Source organism: Pteropus vampyrus, unplaced genomic scaffold (genome assembly GCF_000151845.1).
Source record: "Pteropus vampyrus isolate Shadow unplaced genomic scaffold, Pvam_2.0 Scaffold276, whole genome shotgun sequence".
NCBI classification, from domain to species: Eukaryota; Metazoa; Chordata; class Mammalia; order Chiroptera; family Pteropodidae; genus Pteropus; species Pteropus vampyrus.
Window position 1 is genome coordinate 1,999,804 of NW_011889057.1, and position 18,289 is coordinate 2,018,092.

Sequence of the window (18,289 nt, forward strand, 5' to 3'; positions counted from 1 at the left end):
AATGCTTTTACCTCTTCCACTTTTGGGAGGGAAGGGGATAAATTTCCCTAAAAACCAAAGGAGCAAAGTTAGGAAAGGACTATGGATCTTAATTTCTTTTTTTTCTCTCTCTCTCTTTCCATCTTAGCTTTCTACAGGCTTGTAAAGACACCCAGGTCCACCGCTCAGACCTTACTTCCCTTTCCTAAGCACAGCTAGACTCTCTCTTTCTGCCCCAAAGTCAACTGCCTTAAGATGACAGGAGCTACAGTCAGATTTGGCCCTTAATTCACTTGATTACATAAAATAACTCCAGATAATTGTTGGCCCTGCTTCCTCGCACTGTAGGCAGCATGTTTTGCTGTCTCCAGGGCACCATTGAGGGAGGAGAAAGTAGACCTATAGTTCCAAGTGATTCCCCCTAACACACACACACACACACACACACACACACTCCACTCCAAGTACCAGCAAGTAGTACAAGAGGAAATAAACCCAGAGCACATCAAATAAATTTTCACACCTTGGTTCCCTGTTGCCTTTTATCCCAGAATCTGGGGAGAGAGGAAAGGAGGATCTCTGGCTCCCCTATATACCCCAGATCTCTTCGCCCTCTCTATTCTACTTCTGATAGCCCTCCATCCTGAAATTTGGATAAATTGCCTGAGAAGCTCACCAACTGCCTCCCTTAACTTCTCCCAAGAAACAAGCAAAAATTTGAGCAGGCCTCACTTACAGCTTGGTCTTCAGGACCAGAATTGTTGGGAGCCTTTGGCTTAAATTAATTATTCAGGTAATTCAGACCAATTTTCTTATTGTTTCTTTTTTTAGTCCCAAGGAAACATCTCACACACACACACACACACACACACACACACACACACACACACACACACACACACAGAGTCAGAAAGCCTAGTTCCAGCCTTCTCCCAGCTCTTCAGGACCTGGGAGATTGCAGGAAGAAGAGTCTTGGTCCCTGCCTTCCTCTGTGTCTTTTCTCAGCACCTGGCAGGTCCATGATAAAAGTTAGAGAAAAAAAATAAAACTTCTTCATTATCTCCAGGCATCAGACTTTGAGGCCTACCCATGCAAGGGGGCCTTGCAGGCCTCTGGCCTCCACTTCACCCTTCTTTCCAAGTCTAAACAAACAGAGAAGCCATCCTGACAGGTCACTTTGCTGCTTCAGAATCACCAGCTCAAAATCTTTCTTGTTTTAAGAAGAATGCACATGTTGAGGGGACATCTTTCTTAATTCCTATTCCGAAAGAGCCCTAAAAGATGAAAACTCTTCTCCTTCTTACTCCCTAAACTTGCCTTCTTGTCTGCAAATTGGAAGGCCTACTCAGCAGAAAAAAGAGAGAAGGGAAGAGAGGAAATAGACAAGAAGAAAGCAAGTTTAGGGAGTGCCTAACTGTAGAAAAATGAGATCCCTCAGCTCCACTGTTAAGTTCCCCCCCAGGAGAGTCTGGCCTCTGGAGACTCAAAGGGAAGGAACAGGAGAAATCAGCCCTAATCTTCCACATCTCCTCTTCTGAGGATCCATCCCCTGCTCCAACCCCATTGCCGGTTCTTCTAAGGACATTGGAAAACTGGAGTTGAGAGTTAAGATTGTGTGTTTGCCTAGAGTGAACTTAGGCAACTATAGAGAAGGTGGGATGTTACCAGGCCAAAAGGAGGAGGGAGATAAAAAGAAACCATCAGACATTGACGTAAAACTAATTCACAGCCACTGGTTTATTATTGATCACGGGGCATTTCACATCGACACTAAAATTCTTTATTGCAAGTTTTACAATAATCAAGTAAATTCAGTCCAAAAACACAATGACCATGGAGGGGGTGGGGGGTGGGATTCTACCTATAGACTGCCTCTCTGAACTGAAAGTTCATTTTAATTTTCTTTTGGCTTCTCAAACTGAACAGCTCTGAGAGGCTCTCCAGATGCATTAGCTTTGTCTGCTGTCTTCTCCCCTCTCCTCCCAGCCTCCCCCCACAACAATAATACAAAAGAACTTCATAGCTTTGTTCTCCTTAAAATGACTTCCCCCTCGCTAACCTCCCCTGGTGCATTTTCAATGCAAAAGGCCTAAGGAAAGAAGGGGGGAGGAGGAGGAGAAGAAGGATGAGAATTGGCTTAAAAATCTCTTTCCTTTATTCTTTTCCTCATTTCCCCTGAAATTCACCCAAACCAGACCATCGCACCTTGCAATATATAATTTTTGCAGTTTTTTCTTAAAAAATAAATAACCCCCCAAAATGGCCTTTAAAAAAAACCCAGCAGGTACCATGCTAAGACAACATCACATGCTTAAAAGGGTCCTTAACAGTGGAAGGAAGAGAAGGGCAGGGGGCTTGTTTGTTTATCTGTTTTGTCTGCTTGGAATTAACAAGGGATAAGGTGGGAGAAAGAGAGAAAAGAACCAAAAAATATATATATATTAAATTCTATAAATAAGAGTCAATTTGTATGTGAGGGGCGGATGGGGGCATGGGGTGGGGGCAGGGTGTGAGTTTTGTTTTATAACCTGGTAATGTCCTCTGCCCGTTGCTGCTCCGGCGGCGTGGCGCTCTGGGAGTGGTCTTCAGAAGTGCCCGGGGTGGCTGCCGAGAGGGTGCTGGGCGCAGCGCCTGCCGGGGGCGCTGACCTGACTTTGGTGTTGGGCAGTCGGTGGTCCTTCTTCCATTTCATGCGACGGTTTTGGAACCAGATTTTGATCTGCCTCTCAGAGAGGCACAGCGAGTGGGCGATCTCGATCCTTCTTCTTCGGGTCAGGTAGCGATTGTAATGAAACTCTTTCTCTAATTCCAGGACTTGCTGCCGGGTGTAGGCTGTCCTCGAGCGCTTGGGTTCCCCTCCGTTATAATTAGGGTTCACTGGGGGGATGAGGAGGGGAAAAAGCAAATAGCGGGGTTCAGAGGCAGCAGGCTCCCTGCCCCCCACCCTCACCCCAACCTCAGCTCTGTGGAACAGGAGGAAGGGGTGGTGGAAATAAAGTCATCAAGCTAAATGGGTTATAAAGAAGTTGAAGGAAGCTGGAGACTTTGTAGTGTAATAAGAGGGGAATCCTCATTGTAACGACACTGAATTATTTATGCGCCCTTAGAAAGCGAGCATAGTTTTCACACATACATAACAGATCGTAGCACATGGCTCGGACTGCCCAGAGTAGCTAAGCCATAAAATTTATGGGGGATGTAATTACCCATTCTCGCTCGTAAATCCAGTTCAATTGTGCTAACCCAGAGTCGCTCCTGGAGAGAGAGGGGGAAGGAGAGAAAGGAGGACGGGGGCCAGAGGGGGCCGGTGAGGGTGGGGAGCGCTGGGGAAGAGAGGAGGGAGGGGGAGAGCAAAAAGCAAAGTTGCCTACCCGTGCTAACGTGGATTTTTTTCATCCATGGGTAGACTATGGGTTGCTTGCTGGCGGCGCTGGAGGGATGGTCAGGGGCTGGCTGGCTGCAGGCTGGCGGGGCTGGGGACGGGGAGGCGGAGGCGCCTGAAAGAGGCGCCGGCTCGCAGAGCGGCTGTGATTTCTCAGGGTGGTGATGGCCCGCCTGGGCCGGCCCGTGGCCTCGCGAATTGCCCGGCCCCTGGAGACTGGTGCAGCTATACTGGCGCTCAGGGTAGCTAGGGCGCGGAGGCGGTGGTGGGTACAGCTCCTGGTGGTGATGCTGGAATCCCGATTCCCTGGTCCGGCCGTAATATTCCGGACTGTGTTCAGGGATGTAGCTATTTTGCGAATATTCTTCGCATGGAGGAAATTTCGGATCGATGTAGTTAGAGTCCATCAAATACGAGCTCATGATCATTAATTTCTGGAGTGGAAAATAATTTTTCTCGCTTTGTCGTTTTTCTGCTCCATAAAGCCCTCCTACTAGCTAGCGACCCTGTAAAGTTACTTTCACCATGTGACTCCGCCGGCCAATCACACGGAGCAACCCAGTCCCCGGATAAGGAACCGAATCGCTTTATTCAAAATGTATCCAATTTTTTTGTGTGTGTGGTGGTGGTGGTGCTGCTGCTGGGGTGGTGGTGATGGTGATATGGGGTTAGCTGGCAGGGGCCGGGGTGCCCCCGTGCACACCCTGCCGACTGACAACCCTCCCCTGCAAAAGATGAGAAGCCCCCAGCTCCCCTCCAAAGCCTGGGCATTGGGAGGCTGTCGGGAGGCTGTGATTCAACCCCCTCGCAGGGTCTTCCCTTGGGCCTCCGGTGGGCCCCTTGGCCCTCGCCTTCTGAGCTTTTCCAGAGGTCTCCATACATGGCGATCCTGTTTCAGTCTGTGTAGGTCACTGGGCAGCGCCCCTCTTTCGCAGGAAAAGGTAGTTGAATGAGGACTGGAGTGGAGATTGGATGGGGAGGGACCCAGGCTGAGCCTAGGAGGCTGAAGAGCCAGGGATGCCACCCCATCCAAGAATACCAGAGTCCAGCCCCCTTCCCCAAACACACTCACCCAACCCTCTGGCCATGGGGCTGGAAAGGCAGGGTCCCAGCTGGACCAGGCAGGTAGAGGCCTCGAGATGCAAATGATTCTGACGTCATTTCTGGAGGTCTGGGGGGTAGAGTCCCCGCTGAAGAGAGACAGGAAGTGGTTGGCAAAAGCAGAGTTCAGAAGCCTTGCCCTCCCCTTGTACCAAATGATCCTCCCTGTCCCAGCCCAGGGAGCAGAGGATCTCTTCTGCTGGTTGCTGTTTCCACTTTTCATTCAGTCTGTTCTGCTGCTTTCCGACAACTGCGCTCCAAGACTGCTTCCTAAGGAGCTGGGGCAAGGAGGAAAGCCATCTGCCTGGAGTCAGTGCCCCATGATGGTGCCCAGCCGAGGCCCTGGGAACTCTTCCTTCTCCATCCCCACAGAGGGCAGACCTAGCTAAGAGGGAGGCCTGCGTGGTTAGGGCCTGCTTCTAGCCAGGAATTGTATCCATGAAACACATGTGTTTACATGTAAACACACATTCCCAGTGGCCAGCTCCAGGCTGCTTTCCAAAAGCTGAGGGGTGAGCTCACCAAGCTGGGGAAGCTGGGCAGGCCTCAGGGGTCTCCAGTCCATTTCTGCCCCCTCCCTTCTCTCTACTACCCATCCCTAAGAATGCTCTGGTGGAGGGGTGGCTGGGCTGTGGAGGAGGGAGGGGGCAAGGAGGGATGCTTTCCAACCGCCCCCCCTCAGCTAGGGGTGGCCACATCATGCCACCAATTCCAATTAACTGATCCCATAACTCAGAATTGGGGGTGGGGGGGGCTGGCAGAAGGGAGAGCCCAGGGAGGGAGCCTGGTCCCCTTGTTGTACTTGATAACAATTATAGTTTAAAATCATAGCTTGCCGAGGCTCGGCTATATTTTACTTGATAACAATAAAAGTGACACATAAAGTTAACTGTTTATGTTTTATTTATTAGACTAAATCTGCCAGCGGTGGTAGGAGCGCTTGCCTCGTCGCTACAGCTTTTATAGGGCTGTAAAACGTCATAAATCAGTCTCGAGGAATCGCCCGCACTCTTTGTGTCGGCGGCGGCGCAGGGCTGGCGGCCGCTGGCTGCCTGCTCCCTCCTTTCCACGAAAAGTCGTAATGTGATTTTTTCCCTCTGATTTTATTATTATGATCACCGCCGTGATTAGTCAATCTACCTTTAATTCGCCGCCCTACGCCGCTTCCTCCCAGCCCAGCCTGGTTGACACTTGAATAAGTACCTTTTAAAACGGCATAACAACTATTTGAGGGTTTAATTAGAACATCTGCAATTAAGGGAATGAGGAGGGGAAAGAGAAAAAAATAAAGCCCTTGTGAGATTGAGACTGAAGGCAAGAGATTCTCAACCTGTCTCTCCCACCTTTGAGATACAGGAGAAGGTCCCCACTTCCAAATTAGGGCTCACCCTGAGGGCAAGAAAGAAAGAGGCTCTGGGCCACAGCCGATGCCCAAAGGGGCTGATTCTCTACCTGGGCCCTTGACCACCTTCCTTCCTCCAATACTCAAAGGCCCCTCACTCTCACCCCAAGCTCACCAGGTGCCAGAGTGGGGGGGTCCCTGGATGGTCCCTGGATACCTTCTTCCCTAAGACGACAGTGCCCTGCCCACCTGACACCAGGGGATGAGGGAACAGGAATTCCATGAAGGTAGACCATCTCTTGGAGGAGATTCCCAAATTTCCACAGTTGGTTGAGAACCCCTGCCCAGTCTTGTCTAGGTCTCTCTGTGTGTGAGGACTGGCTGGTTTGGTTGGAAGAGGAACTTGAGACAGTGAGAAGGGGAATGCTGCTGCTTGGTTGACAGTGGTTTGGAGTATGTGAGGGTTTTATTTTTTGTAATTATTGATGGTGAGATTGTAAGGTGCTGGAAGAGGGCAAAGGGAAAGGGAAACCAACGCCAAATGCTGATCTACAGAAAAAGTCTGAACCCCAGCCCCAGACTGCCCCATGGGGAGAGCCAAAGCTCCAGGGATCTCAGGTAGGATGGGGTGAGGGTTGCTGAAGGAGGAGAAAGTCTTCCGGCCCCACCCTGAACCTTCCTTCTGGGCCAGCACCTGGATCAGGCTGCCCCATCCCATCCTGGCCGGGAATATTCTTTTCCCCACCTGAAGAGGTGAGGTGTTGGCCTGACACTCACCTCCTACCAAGCCCTGCCTTTGCCTCAACCCTCATTTCTTCAATTTCTTCATTCTCTTGGGCTTGTTAGGGAGTCTTTCCCAAGGCATTGCCCATTCTATACCCCCACTCCCCAGGATTCTGAGCTCCTTTCTACAGGTGGATCGACGAAGCCGGAGCAGAAAACCCACTTCAGGCCAGGATATGTAAGTAGATACAGAGAGTCCAGATGCCTCCAACTGAATGTCAAGTCTGTCTGTCTTTCATAATTACGGCTAACAAACATACATGCATACATACTATTAATATTTGTTAATATATTAAGTGTCTCCTTATGCATGCATAAATATGTTAGGTTCTCATCCCCGGTTTGCATAGCTAATTTAACGTGCTCATCCAGAAAGCAAAATCTGGGAGATTCCCCCAAATGTGCCTACACTCATCTACATTATTTACCAAAAAAAAAAAAAATACTCTCTTTGGGCTCCTACAGCTTAATAGCAAGGAAGTCGACTATCATATGGAGAAAATAGCAAGCTAGACTCCACCACATGCATACATACATTTTTACTTATTACCAGTACAAAAATCAAACCCCTTCGGAGGGCTTCTGCACTTAACATTGGCTTAATAGAGGTGGTGGGGAGGACTAAAACAGCTCTTGCTTGTGATGAATCCTGTATCTGGTCCTGTCTCCTTTTGTGCTTTGCCCTTCTGCTTCCTGTCTTGCCAACTCAAGGATCTCTCCACCCCAGCAATGCCCTCCACCTCTCTCTGTCCCCATTTCATTTAAAAAATTTTTTCTGACCACCTTTACCAGCTTCCAAATGCTCTCCGAATGCCCCCACCCCATCTCCTTTCTACAATCTCTATCTGGTTTCTCTTTCGGAAACATGTTTCAGTACAAAGCGCTTTCCTTCTGACACCACTGAAGAAAAATATGTGTCCATTGTGTGCGAGGCCTTATTGTGCCCAGATTACCATACTGACCGTTGGATAACCCATATTCCTCCCCTCCCCTGTAACAAGCTGCCGGCTGAGAGACCTCAGCGGCTCCACAGATTCTATGCTGCATTAAAATCTCACCTCTCAGACTCCCTGGATTTTCCTAGGGAGAAAAATAAATGGGAGAATCAACTCAGGATTTGGAAGGCACAGAGAAGGAAAATGAGTCATTCCTTTCCCCATTCTCAGAAGTGCAGGGGATTTTTTTTGGTGTGTGTGTATGCGGTTTTTGTTGTTGTTGTTTTTTTTAGAGATTAAAAATTGCAACATATCTCTTTCCTCTTCAACTAAATTGCCTTTTAGACAGTATGCAATCGAGTAACTCATTTTTTTTTCAAGCAACTTGAAAACTCCGAACTAAAACAAAACTCTTATCCCATTTTTATGCATGTGCATGTGTTTGTGTGTACGTATGTATATATGTATGTTTTGTCTTTTTCTAATGCCAACAGGCAGGGCTAATGTATGCAAAAGAATATGCAAATACTTAATTGATTTTTTCTTAAATCTCTTGTCAGTAAAAGTAATAAATTGGTCTAAAATGATTTTAATAACCCGATGTGTCGCCAGAAAATACTCAACTTCTTTTCTCCTGGAATCACTTATAGTCTCAAAAAAAAAAGCAATCATGGAATGTTAATTTGCCCCCTTTAAAATATTAAAGATAAATTTCTCTTGTTTGTTCGGAGACCATAGGCGAGGTCCTCTCGTGAATTTCCCCCTCCTTGCCTTGCCTTTCTCGGAATTCAATTTTCCTCAAATCTCATTTAAAGTGGCTTTTTAAAAAGTGGCCGCATTTTAATATTGGTTAGACAGAGTGACCTGCATTTCACCTCGGGTGTTTGACTTGTTCCAATAGGTCACTGCCATGGGGTTATTGATGGGGAAACTCCATTGAAATTTGTCTCTTCGCAAATGGCCTTTAGATCTTCCAGCGAGTTCAATAACTAGTTATAATGTGGAAGGGGAAAAATGAAGGCCCTGGGCTAACAAATTTGATGTTTCATTTTTATGCTGGAGAAATTGTTAGTTAGAAGTTGGGTTCCCCACCCCCTTCCTTGCTCATCCTGGCCTCACTGACCCCCACTCTTGTCCAGCGCTGCTGGATTATAACCCCTGTAAAACTTGAGCTGGCATGTCCCTTTCTCCCTTTGATGCAAGCTTTAATTCTTATTATTATGAATATTGTTGTTGTTGAAAATTCTGACTTAATGGCTGCAGGAAGTTTGCGCTGTTGGAGATTTGTGACCAGAACTTTCTTTTAGAAGGGTAAGGACTTTTACTTCTAAAGAAGCCTAATGCAGTTTTGAAAGATTCAGGAGTTAAGATGGCTTTAGGGTAGTTTATGGAGGGCTCCCCAGCCTAATGCTCCCAGAATTAAGAAAACAGTAAGAAGCTGGGAACCCTTTCAGGGGTTGATGAGGGCATCTCAATGCCCTCATCTGTTCTTGGCCTCTGAGCTGCCAGATACCCATGAGATCAGGCACCCAGGACCAAAGAAGGCAGAGAGTGGGAAAGGCTAAGTAAGGACAGAGGGAGAATTTCATGGAGCAGGCAAGAGAATCCTGGGTCAGAGACAGGATTCATGGGACTTGGCCTGTCTGCCGAACTTCATAAGAAGGGCACCCCGCAAAAGCCCAAGGCTAAAGATGGTGCATTTTAGTGAACTGGAGAGAGCAGAGGAAAATGACTGGGGGTAGGGAGAGGCAATGGAGATTTTATAAGGTTCTCTTTTTGCTGGAGTTCTCAAGGAGTGGGAAAAGAAAGGACAGGGGAAGACGGGCGGTCTTTATTTTATTCTCCCTAATCACAGCCAAGTTGGGGAGACCTTGACTTCTCCAGAGAATCCCCTGTGAGAAAGGGCTGTGTAGAGATCATCTTTCCAGGCTGACCCCAACCGTACCAGATCATTACCATTATTAACCTCAATAATAACAAGAACATCGTTTCCTCACAAAACAGAACTGCCTGTGTGCCTTATTTTCTTCTTCCAGGAACTGTTCTTTCTCCTTCCCTGCCGAAAGATGTCCAGTTTGCTCAGCTCCAAGTTTCCCCTTTAATAAACCCACCCATTTCTAATCCCCCTTCCTAAGCTGGGCCCATAAACGAGAATCATTCCAAAGGCGAGCCTTGATTCCTGGTTTGGGGGACTCAAGGCTGAGCCCAGTATGTAAGTGCCTGAAAAGAGGATGCCACTTTCCTCTACCCTCTCAAACCTAGTGGCAGCACCTCGGTGCCACCTGCACTCTCAGACAAACTTGCCTAGGCAGATCCGCGGCACTACTGGAATCCAGGGAGCAGCCTTTAACCACACGCCACAAACCCATAAAAATGAGGGAGCCCCAGGAGGGGCCATGGGGGCGCTTCAGAACTCGGCCTGTGAGAGGAGACCCAGCCTGCTCTTTCCAGCGGAATCAGAAGCGATCTATTCTAAACTTGCTCGCAGCCCCTCCGTGCTCGGCCCGGGAGGGCGAGCCCCTTCCTCGGCTGCTCGCTCGCCTCGGCCCGCACCTTGGCCGTCTCCTCCGAACCGCAGACCCCCAGCCTGGGCCTCACCCTCTCCCCGTTTTAATTACGTGATTGATTTTTGCTTTGGCCGCGTCAGGACGCCTCTGGCTCCGACCGTTTAAGTCTTTAGGGTCCCTTTCTGTCTTTCCAAGCCCTCCTGACGGGTGTAATTTAGAGACTGACTCTCCCGCGGCCTCCGTCTAGTCGCGATGCTGCCTCGCCCTACATGCCAACGAAATGGTCCTCCCCCGGCTCGGTGCGGCCGAGTCTGCAGCCGGCCCGGCACGCGGGGCTCTGAGGCTGTGGTCCTTGCCCAGTCGCCTTTCTGAATTATTTTGTGCTCCATCATTCTCTGATAGCGAAACGGTCCGTGTTTGAATTATCACTGCACGCCTGGGCTGGGGCTGGGCTGCCGGTGGAGCTGGGTCTCCTCCACATCCGGATGAGGGGTGTATTAGGAGGTCTGCACTGGGACTTGAGGAAGCGCGACGCCTGTCTCCGGGCTCGGCGGGGAACTCCAGTCACGTTCCCCAAGACCCAGCCCCGCGCCTGCGGCCCAGAAGCGCCCGGAGAAGCAAATTCAGCCACAACTTTCCGCCTCTAAGCGCGAGTGGGATCGCAGGGTCGGCCGCTCAGAGCTCCCCACCCTGCACTTGGCCATGGGGTCTGATGTTGCTCCCCAGCCCCAGACAGAGGGCCCTAGCCCTGGCAGTCCTATTGGCACGGGCTGCGGCCTCGGGCATATCCGTCCAGGAGCACGCCGGGCATCCCGTACATCGGAGGGATTGAAGGTGAGGCGAAGAAAGGGAAGGAGGGGAGGAATTTTAATTTATGAGTAGAGTAGATTTGGGGTGGGAAGCAGAAGGGGAAGACATGAAATAAAGAAAAGGAGTCCCTTCTTCCACCGTGGCTGACTCCCTTTCTCGCCTCCGGAAGAAAAAATTTTTTCCTCCTCAAACCGCTGGTGTTCCGCTTAATCTCTCATTTATTTACCGCTAATAAACACCTCTCTGATTATTCTCCCACGGCCGGCCTGTTCATTCTTTGATCCTTTCCAATGAGGCAAGCAGTGAGTTACTATTAGCAGTGTTTTATGATTATATTTTTCCCCTCAGGCAGAGGAGGGAGTTGGGAATGTTTTTCTCACTGGGGAAGTTCAGTGAAACTTGAGTTGGTCACTACCTTCTCGCTGTCCTCCGACCTACAACACCCGGATCTCTGCTCCCCAAACCCCTTCCCTCCCTCCCCCACCCCCGCAGCAGTGTTGCCGGGTAAATAAGAGTCCGCCTGCCTGGCTATTAGAATTCTGGAGACGTTGGCATCTGTAGTAATCATTAGTCAAAGCTGCGGAAGCCAAAGGAGCGGAGGAGTTGGACAGAAAAAATCTTGGAAATGATATACAGGAGCCACGGAGGCATCAATCCCGCCGATAAGGGCGCTGCTGCTGGGGTCGAGGAGGCCCCTTAATTGGGCCCTGGGCACCAAGAACAGTTGGGGAGGGGACACCAGTGGGTTGGGCAGTGACCCTGGCACCATTTGGGCATGCTACAAAAATAGTCAGGAACTTGAACACCCTTTTCTCCAAATGTCAGAGATCCAGTTGGGGTACGTGTCGGTGTGTGTGTGTGTGTGTGTGTGTGTGTGTGTGTGTGTGTGTGTATGGGGGACTCTCTTGCTTCTATCAACCTCTCCACCCTGGGAGCCCAGAGGAGCTAGGCTGAAGGACTTTCCCCTCCCTTTCTTCTCTCCCCTTTTCCTAAGTGGCTGTCTTGGGAGGTACTGCAGATTGGGGAGCCTTGGTTGGGACTTCAGGTCACAAAGAAACCCTGGAGAGAGGATGTGGTCCCTAGAGTGCGTTTTCAGAAAGCAGATAATTCAGTTGGACTAGATTTAAGGATAACCTTGGAGATAGCTGCAGAATTACTCCCTTCAATAAGTAAAACATACAAAAGATAATTGTTCCCTATCCCTACTCACCTGTCTTTATTGATCACAGAGATAGACAGAGAAATACAGTGAGTTTAAATCCTTCCAGAAGGAGAGCTGTGCCCCCTACGTATAGATATATGCATTATGGAACCATTTCTAAACATATTCAAATATTTAAGTTTGCAGCAAAACTGCAAAGACTATAAAGATCTCCAAATACGTAGTTTCATAGGTAGCTATTTTATGAGTTGGGATCCTTGCATAAATCTAGATAAAATTTTCAAAAATAGAGATTGAGCAACACACGCATAGTTCTTTCCAAGTGAGAAAAAAAACCCACAAAATATTCATCTAGATGTTTAGAGAGAGAGCTGTACCAATACATCCTAGCGTATACATCCAACACTATAGAAAGATTGGTAATATGCACACAGGAATTCAACAGAGGACTATTATGTTCACCGTGGATCTATAAATCTAGAGATCTATAAATCTGCATTTAAATATGGAATAGAGAGGGATGTAAAACATACATCCTGTTATAGAGACATAGAGCAATCTATAAATACATTTTCATTTGTACATTGCTCAGCTCTTTGTAAAGACACGTGAATTTGAGTGGAGTACTAAAAATGAGGGCGATTCTCTGGTGCTTTTGGGTTTGGGATGCCCCAGCCCAGATTTCTCTGGAAAATAAACGAAGGTAAACTAGAGTCTGTGAAAGTGTTAAGAGGGCACAGGAACTCATGTAATCTATGGCTTCATTTCCAGCAATGGGAGCATTTCTCTGGTGGTGGGTAAGAGCCCTAATGCCTGGGCCTGAAAGCATCCTGACTTATGGAGCCTGAACTGAGACGGAAAGAGAGGGCTCTTTACTTCTTTGCTCTTCAGCTTCTTAGCTCCGGGCTCAGGAGAGGGACCCATAGGAAGTTGGGGTGTCTTTACCAAGGGAAAGCTCATTAACATTACAAAATGAAGCCATTTAGGTAAAATATGATTTTGTTTGGAGACAGGTCGGTTAGAGAAAGACGTGAGAAGCCTGTGGGCACTCATCTTAATTATATAAAACCACTCATGGACTGCAGAGAGTCTCTTGCATTCATACAGTGCCTCACTTCAACATGCCTCACTCCCATCGCCTCTCTTATATACCTTGTCCCACCTTGTCAAAAAGGAGTTTGGGACTCAGAAAGGGGTCACAAAGAGACAGCAGCCCCAGAAGAGGGCAGAGCTCCCAGGAGTCATGTCTCTACCATTGGGTTCAGAAGGTGATTGCTTTTGATGTTGGTTCCCTTTTAATTGAAAGATCGGGGGAACAAGGTCTGCACGGGCAGAAGAAAATGAATGGTTACACGATTTTAAAATTTAGAACTTTGAAAGTGGGGGGAATCACCAATGAGTCCTTTTCGTATTGAAGGTGGAGGATTTTGAGAGCCCTGGATTTCCTTTTATTTTACTCCTTTGGTTTACTGGAGAAAGGGAAGTATACAGGAACCCCAGGTGGGCTTGGGGAAGTGCAATCCAATCTAGCTGGCCAGATTAGGGGAGTGATTTACAAAGCAAAACCTCAGATGCTACTTCCTGAGAAGTCACCAGATCAAAACAGCCTCCTCTAGGCTTTTATGACTGGGTCTCTACTCCCAACAGGAAAAGCATCCTCAATAAAACTTCGGCCCACACCCCCATCCTCTATCCAGAGGAGGGGGAGAGATACAATCTAAAATGAGAGACCTGACCTTTACTCCCTTCATAAACACACACGCACACACACACACACACACAAACACACACACACACACGTGTTGTTGGTTTTTTTAGTTAGAAAGTTGACTTTTTTTAAAAAAAGTATTTATGAAACAAGATTTTTCTCCACTCTCTGAGCAAAGAATCAGCCTTGAGAGATTTGGGCTTTGAGCGTAGAAAAGATAATAAAGGAGTATTTGATCAGATAAGGATCTGGCCTCATAGTCCCTTATTGCCTTCCAACCCCCACAACCCAACATGTCAACAGGACACAAAAGGTCACCAAGAGCTTGGCTGTCGCCATCTGTGGAGGCTGCTCCAGGGTTTTAGTTTTCCAGAGAGACAGAGGAAGGAAACTCGACAGTTGCCTAAGTCTTGAGAGCAGAGGTAAGAAGGGCAGGACAAATGGTCTCTAGGCTGGGCCAATGAAAAGAATGATACAGGACAAAACTGGAAAGTTGTTTCAAGGCTGGTTTACTGTGGCTTCAGACCTCTTTTATACCACACTTGGACAAATATATATACTTCTGCATGTTCAGGTGTGGTGTTTGGGGCCAGGGGCTGAGAGGAGAGATCTTTCTAGGGCAGAACCTAGCCTACTCTGCCTCTCTGGGAGCTGTGGCATGTGCAGGACTGAAAGATTCCCGGGAACTGAACCCACGCATTCCACTCAGCCCATACAGGGCTGCAGATCATGGTAGAACTTTCTCTGTACTTCTGTCAGATGTGAAGTAGCCTCCTCCCTTCACTAGCTCCCCAGCATGCCCAGAGGCTTCTATTCAACCTCCTATTGTAGCTTCTAAGGCTTGGTCATCAGAGGCTAAACAGAGTGGTGGACTACTTAGGAAAACTTTCCCAAGCCCCAGATTTCATCTCCCTCCCTATACGCACAGTGATTCCTCCTTGGTGTCTTTGTTTCCTCTTGCCCGTCAGCGAGCCTTAGGAATGGGAGAGGGAGATGGATCCATCCCATGGTTCTGGAGGACTCAAGGACCAAGAGATCTCTATCACCCCAGTTCATCAGTCCATACTCCTTGGGCTCTTGGGGCCCCAGCAAAGCCATGGAGGAGATATTATCAGAACAGACACCCCATTCTGGGTTACAAGGACACAATAAAAGGGGATATGATTTTTTTGGCCCTTTAGTAGCCTAGTTTCTGCCTTAAATTGAATCTCTAACCTCCCCAAACCCCAAGCTTGGGATCCTGATTCTTTCCCTTCTCCATATCAAAGGGCTCCAGGGTCTCCGGTCTCACTGAGGAGGAGGCTCAGAGTGGTGCTTGTCTCCTCCGCAAAAGGATACAGGTAAATGATGTTTCAGGTCAGAAACTTGGCTTAAAGCAACTACACACAAAGAGGGAGAGTCAAAGAGACAAAGTTTACATGGATACTAGGAGGGTTGAGGCAATAAAATCTCTCTTCCCAGTGCCTGCTTAGACAGCCAGTGCCCCCTGTCTTTCTTTCCCCAGCTTCATGGACTCTGGAAACTCCAGTGTGAGAAATCCACACTGGAGGTGAGGCTTAGTCTCAGACAAGACTCCACACCATCTACCAGGGAAAAATAAGTATTTGTACTTTCATTCTAATTCATGGAAGAGGTCAATGGAGTAGTGTACTTAAAGGTGATTGGGAAGCTGCTCTCCCTCCGGTTTCTCATTCTATCCCTTTCCACCTGGCCTGTGGTATAGTCCTCAAATCAGCCCCACCCAGAAGGCAAACAAGCAGGAGAGTGCTGAGGAAGCCCAGCACAAACTGGGCTACCCCTCCCACTCCTGCACCCTTGCCACACCCACAGGAGGGCTTAGAGGTCTGGGTGGTACAGCCCATCAGAATTTCCAATTCTCAGTCAGCTCAAGGAAGGCAGGAGATCAGAAAAAGAAGGGGAAGGGAGGGGAACTCAACCAGAAAATTAACCCTGGAACGAAGCTCTGAAGACTGGGGAGTGAGCGGAGAAATGCCTGGGTCCAGACTCACGAATGGGTTGACTCAGGGTCCAGACCAAATGTTCAAGAAACACAAACACTTTTGTCATATATGCACACTCTCTGTGCCATCAGATGCTCATGCTCAGAAATAGTTTCCCACCCATTGCTTGTACTGACCTGACCATGTAAACACAGTGAAATCCACACCTTCAGTGGCTGTGTCCTTTGATAGCTATTGGCCAGGACACAGCATCATCATATAGTCTATTATTATTAATGCCTTGTTTAAAAGAATGATAAAGAAAGGGGCTTAAACAAATTCATCCACTGTTGAATATGGGGGGAGGGTCCTGATATTCTGTGCTCGCTCCCCTTTTCAGAAACTTTCATTCAACTAGCTCAAAGTTATTCAACAAACTAAAAAAACTAAAGGTACCAAACACAACTTTCAAAAAGTCTCCACTTTTGCTCCCTTCCCCAACCATGCCTGAGGCAATTTGATAAAGCTAATGGCTCCCGAAACATTTCCAGAAACACACGTCAGAAGAGGTCTCTTCTAATCGTCCCCCCTGCTCCCAAGAAGATCAGAAGAGAATGAAAACTTGGTTACTGTATAAGTAATAATCACAGAATTTGAATTCATTGCTGGAGTTTCATATCCACACCTGCTGCACAGCATAATCTAGAGTCTATATCTATAAAGCCCAGAGAATTGGGTAAGATCACGCAGGTCAAAATGGGATTAATCCAGAGGACACTCTTACAACTTCAGATCCCTGTACAATTGAGACTGACGTCGAGGTACAACTTTGTTAGAACTGAAGGTCACAAACCAAAGACTCCTCAGAGATGGTTCAGGGACAGAGGGAGGGGGCTAGAATACTCTCAGCGTCATTTATCCGTTTCCAATCTGAGATAGGGCTGACCCAGGAGCAAAGCTGGGTGGTGGGGAGGGAGGGAGGAAGAGAAGTGGAGGGCTAGGGAGAGGCAAAGACCCCAGTACTTTTTGTCTGATTGGTTGGTGGGGGGCATGTGACCCTACTTAGCGCATTCCTGATTGGTTGCTTGACCTCTTCTAGGGTTAAAGACCTAGGAACAAAATTTAAAGCTTTCCGGGTTGTCTGGGGCACACTGGCATCTGATTGACCGCCCATTTCCCCGCTCCAGAGACAACCCTCCCCATTCAGGCGCAGGAGGAGGGGGTGAGAAAACCAAGAACCTCAGGCCCCGTTTGTATTCGTCCTACTTCCATTTATATTTGTCCTATAAAACAGAAGAAACACTGGCTGACGTAAATTATTTGAGAGGGAGGACGATCTATTATTACTTGGGTAGGAAGAGGGGGTAATATTTAAGTGGAACTTTGGAGCCTAAGAAACAGAAAAAGGGACGAGAAAGTCATAGACTCTCCCCCAAGAGACGCTGTGTAAATCTGTAAAACAGAAACACACGCATACAACTCTTTACACGGAGCGGAAGGGAATGGGACTGAGATTTGGCCAGGAGTCAGGGAAGGCGGAGAGTTTTGCTTGGGTGTGGGTCTAGCGCCCTGGATAAATTCTTGGTTAAAGACCATTAGACTCGCTCCCTAAGGCTTTGGGGAGGCTGTAGAGAAGGGAAGAGTCAAGTTATGGATCAAGGGAAACTCCTATCTCCCTGCTGCTTGGATGGAAAGTTTTCAGAAACCCTCAAAATTATAGACTAGTGCGGAGGGGATAGTTGAGGAGGGCCGGTAATGACGAAGGGAGAACCTGAGAGTTAACTTTTCAAATGGGCTGCTGGGGAGAATCCTTTGGGATCCTAACCCTTTCCCCGGTAAATAAAGGAGTGGGGAGACGAGTGGGGAGGCAGAGCCTTGGTGAGAGACTAAGGCCGAGAAGGAAGGCGTCGGGGGAATTCTCCAGTCCGGCGCCCGCGCTCCTCACGCAGGCGACAGACCGCTAGAGAGCGAGTGCTGGGGCTCTGGCTCAGACGCCGGGTGTCTTTGAGTCTCTGTCTGCCTTCACCCTCCCAAGGTCTGCGTGGGCTCTCTGTCTTTGCTTGATCCCTGCTTCTTCCTCAGGCCCTGGGGCGGCGCAGACACGCTAACAGCGTTCTTTCTCCATTCCCCAAACGCACCTCTCCACAAAGAGGGTGCCCAGAACCCCTCACGGCCCAAGGCAGGCCTGGCCAAGGTGCCGACCCGGCTCGCCTCTTCCGCTCCCCTCCTCTTTCCAGAGTTGCCCTCCACGGGCCTTCCACCCTGCTTCGGAATCCCTCGCGATTCGGGCCATCCCCTTCAAAGAGCCTGAGTTCATATATTGACGCTTTCCTGGCTTAGTTCTGGGTGACGCCTGGGGAGGGGTACGCACTCCAGGTGTGGAGGACACGTGTCTCCTATGCCTGACACCTCTGCTGCTCCTTCCTAGAAACCTGAAGGGAGCTCCAGCCTGAGATTAGCCCTAGGACACCATGCCCATTTGGGCCCTGATGGCTCCATCCCTCAGAAGCCACTCACTCCTCAGGGCTGGAGTGTGTTTCCTGGCTAGCCTAGTAAAGACCTTGCTTCTATTCTGCAACACACTTACACTCCACTCACAGTACAAACCTTCTAGGCCTCCGGTGGCCTAGTGTTACCTCA

General features: G+C 48.6%; 1 protein-coding gene across 1 annotated transcript in view; it reads right to left on the reverse strand.

Annotated features, from left to right (window-relative positions):
* Nucleotides 1-1,692: 1,692 nt before the first annotated feature.
* Nucleotides 1,693-18,289, reverse strand: part of HOXC4 (homeobox C4) — a 60,266-nt gene continuing 43,669 nt past the window's right edge. Inside the window, exons 2-4 of the mRNA XM_011375770.2 lie at nt 4,434-4,551; nt 3,351-4,317; nt 1,693-2,856 (exon numbers count right to left, since the gene is read on the reverse strand). Coding sequence (XP_011374072.1) covers nt 2,501-2,856; nt 3,351-3,789 — 795 coding nt within the window. The 5' untranslated portion in view covers nt 3,790-4,317; nt 4,434-4,551 and the 3' untranslated portion in view covers nt 1,693-2,500. The remainder of the gene's footprint in view (nt 2,857-3,350; nt 4,318-4,433; nt 4,552-18,289) is intronic.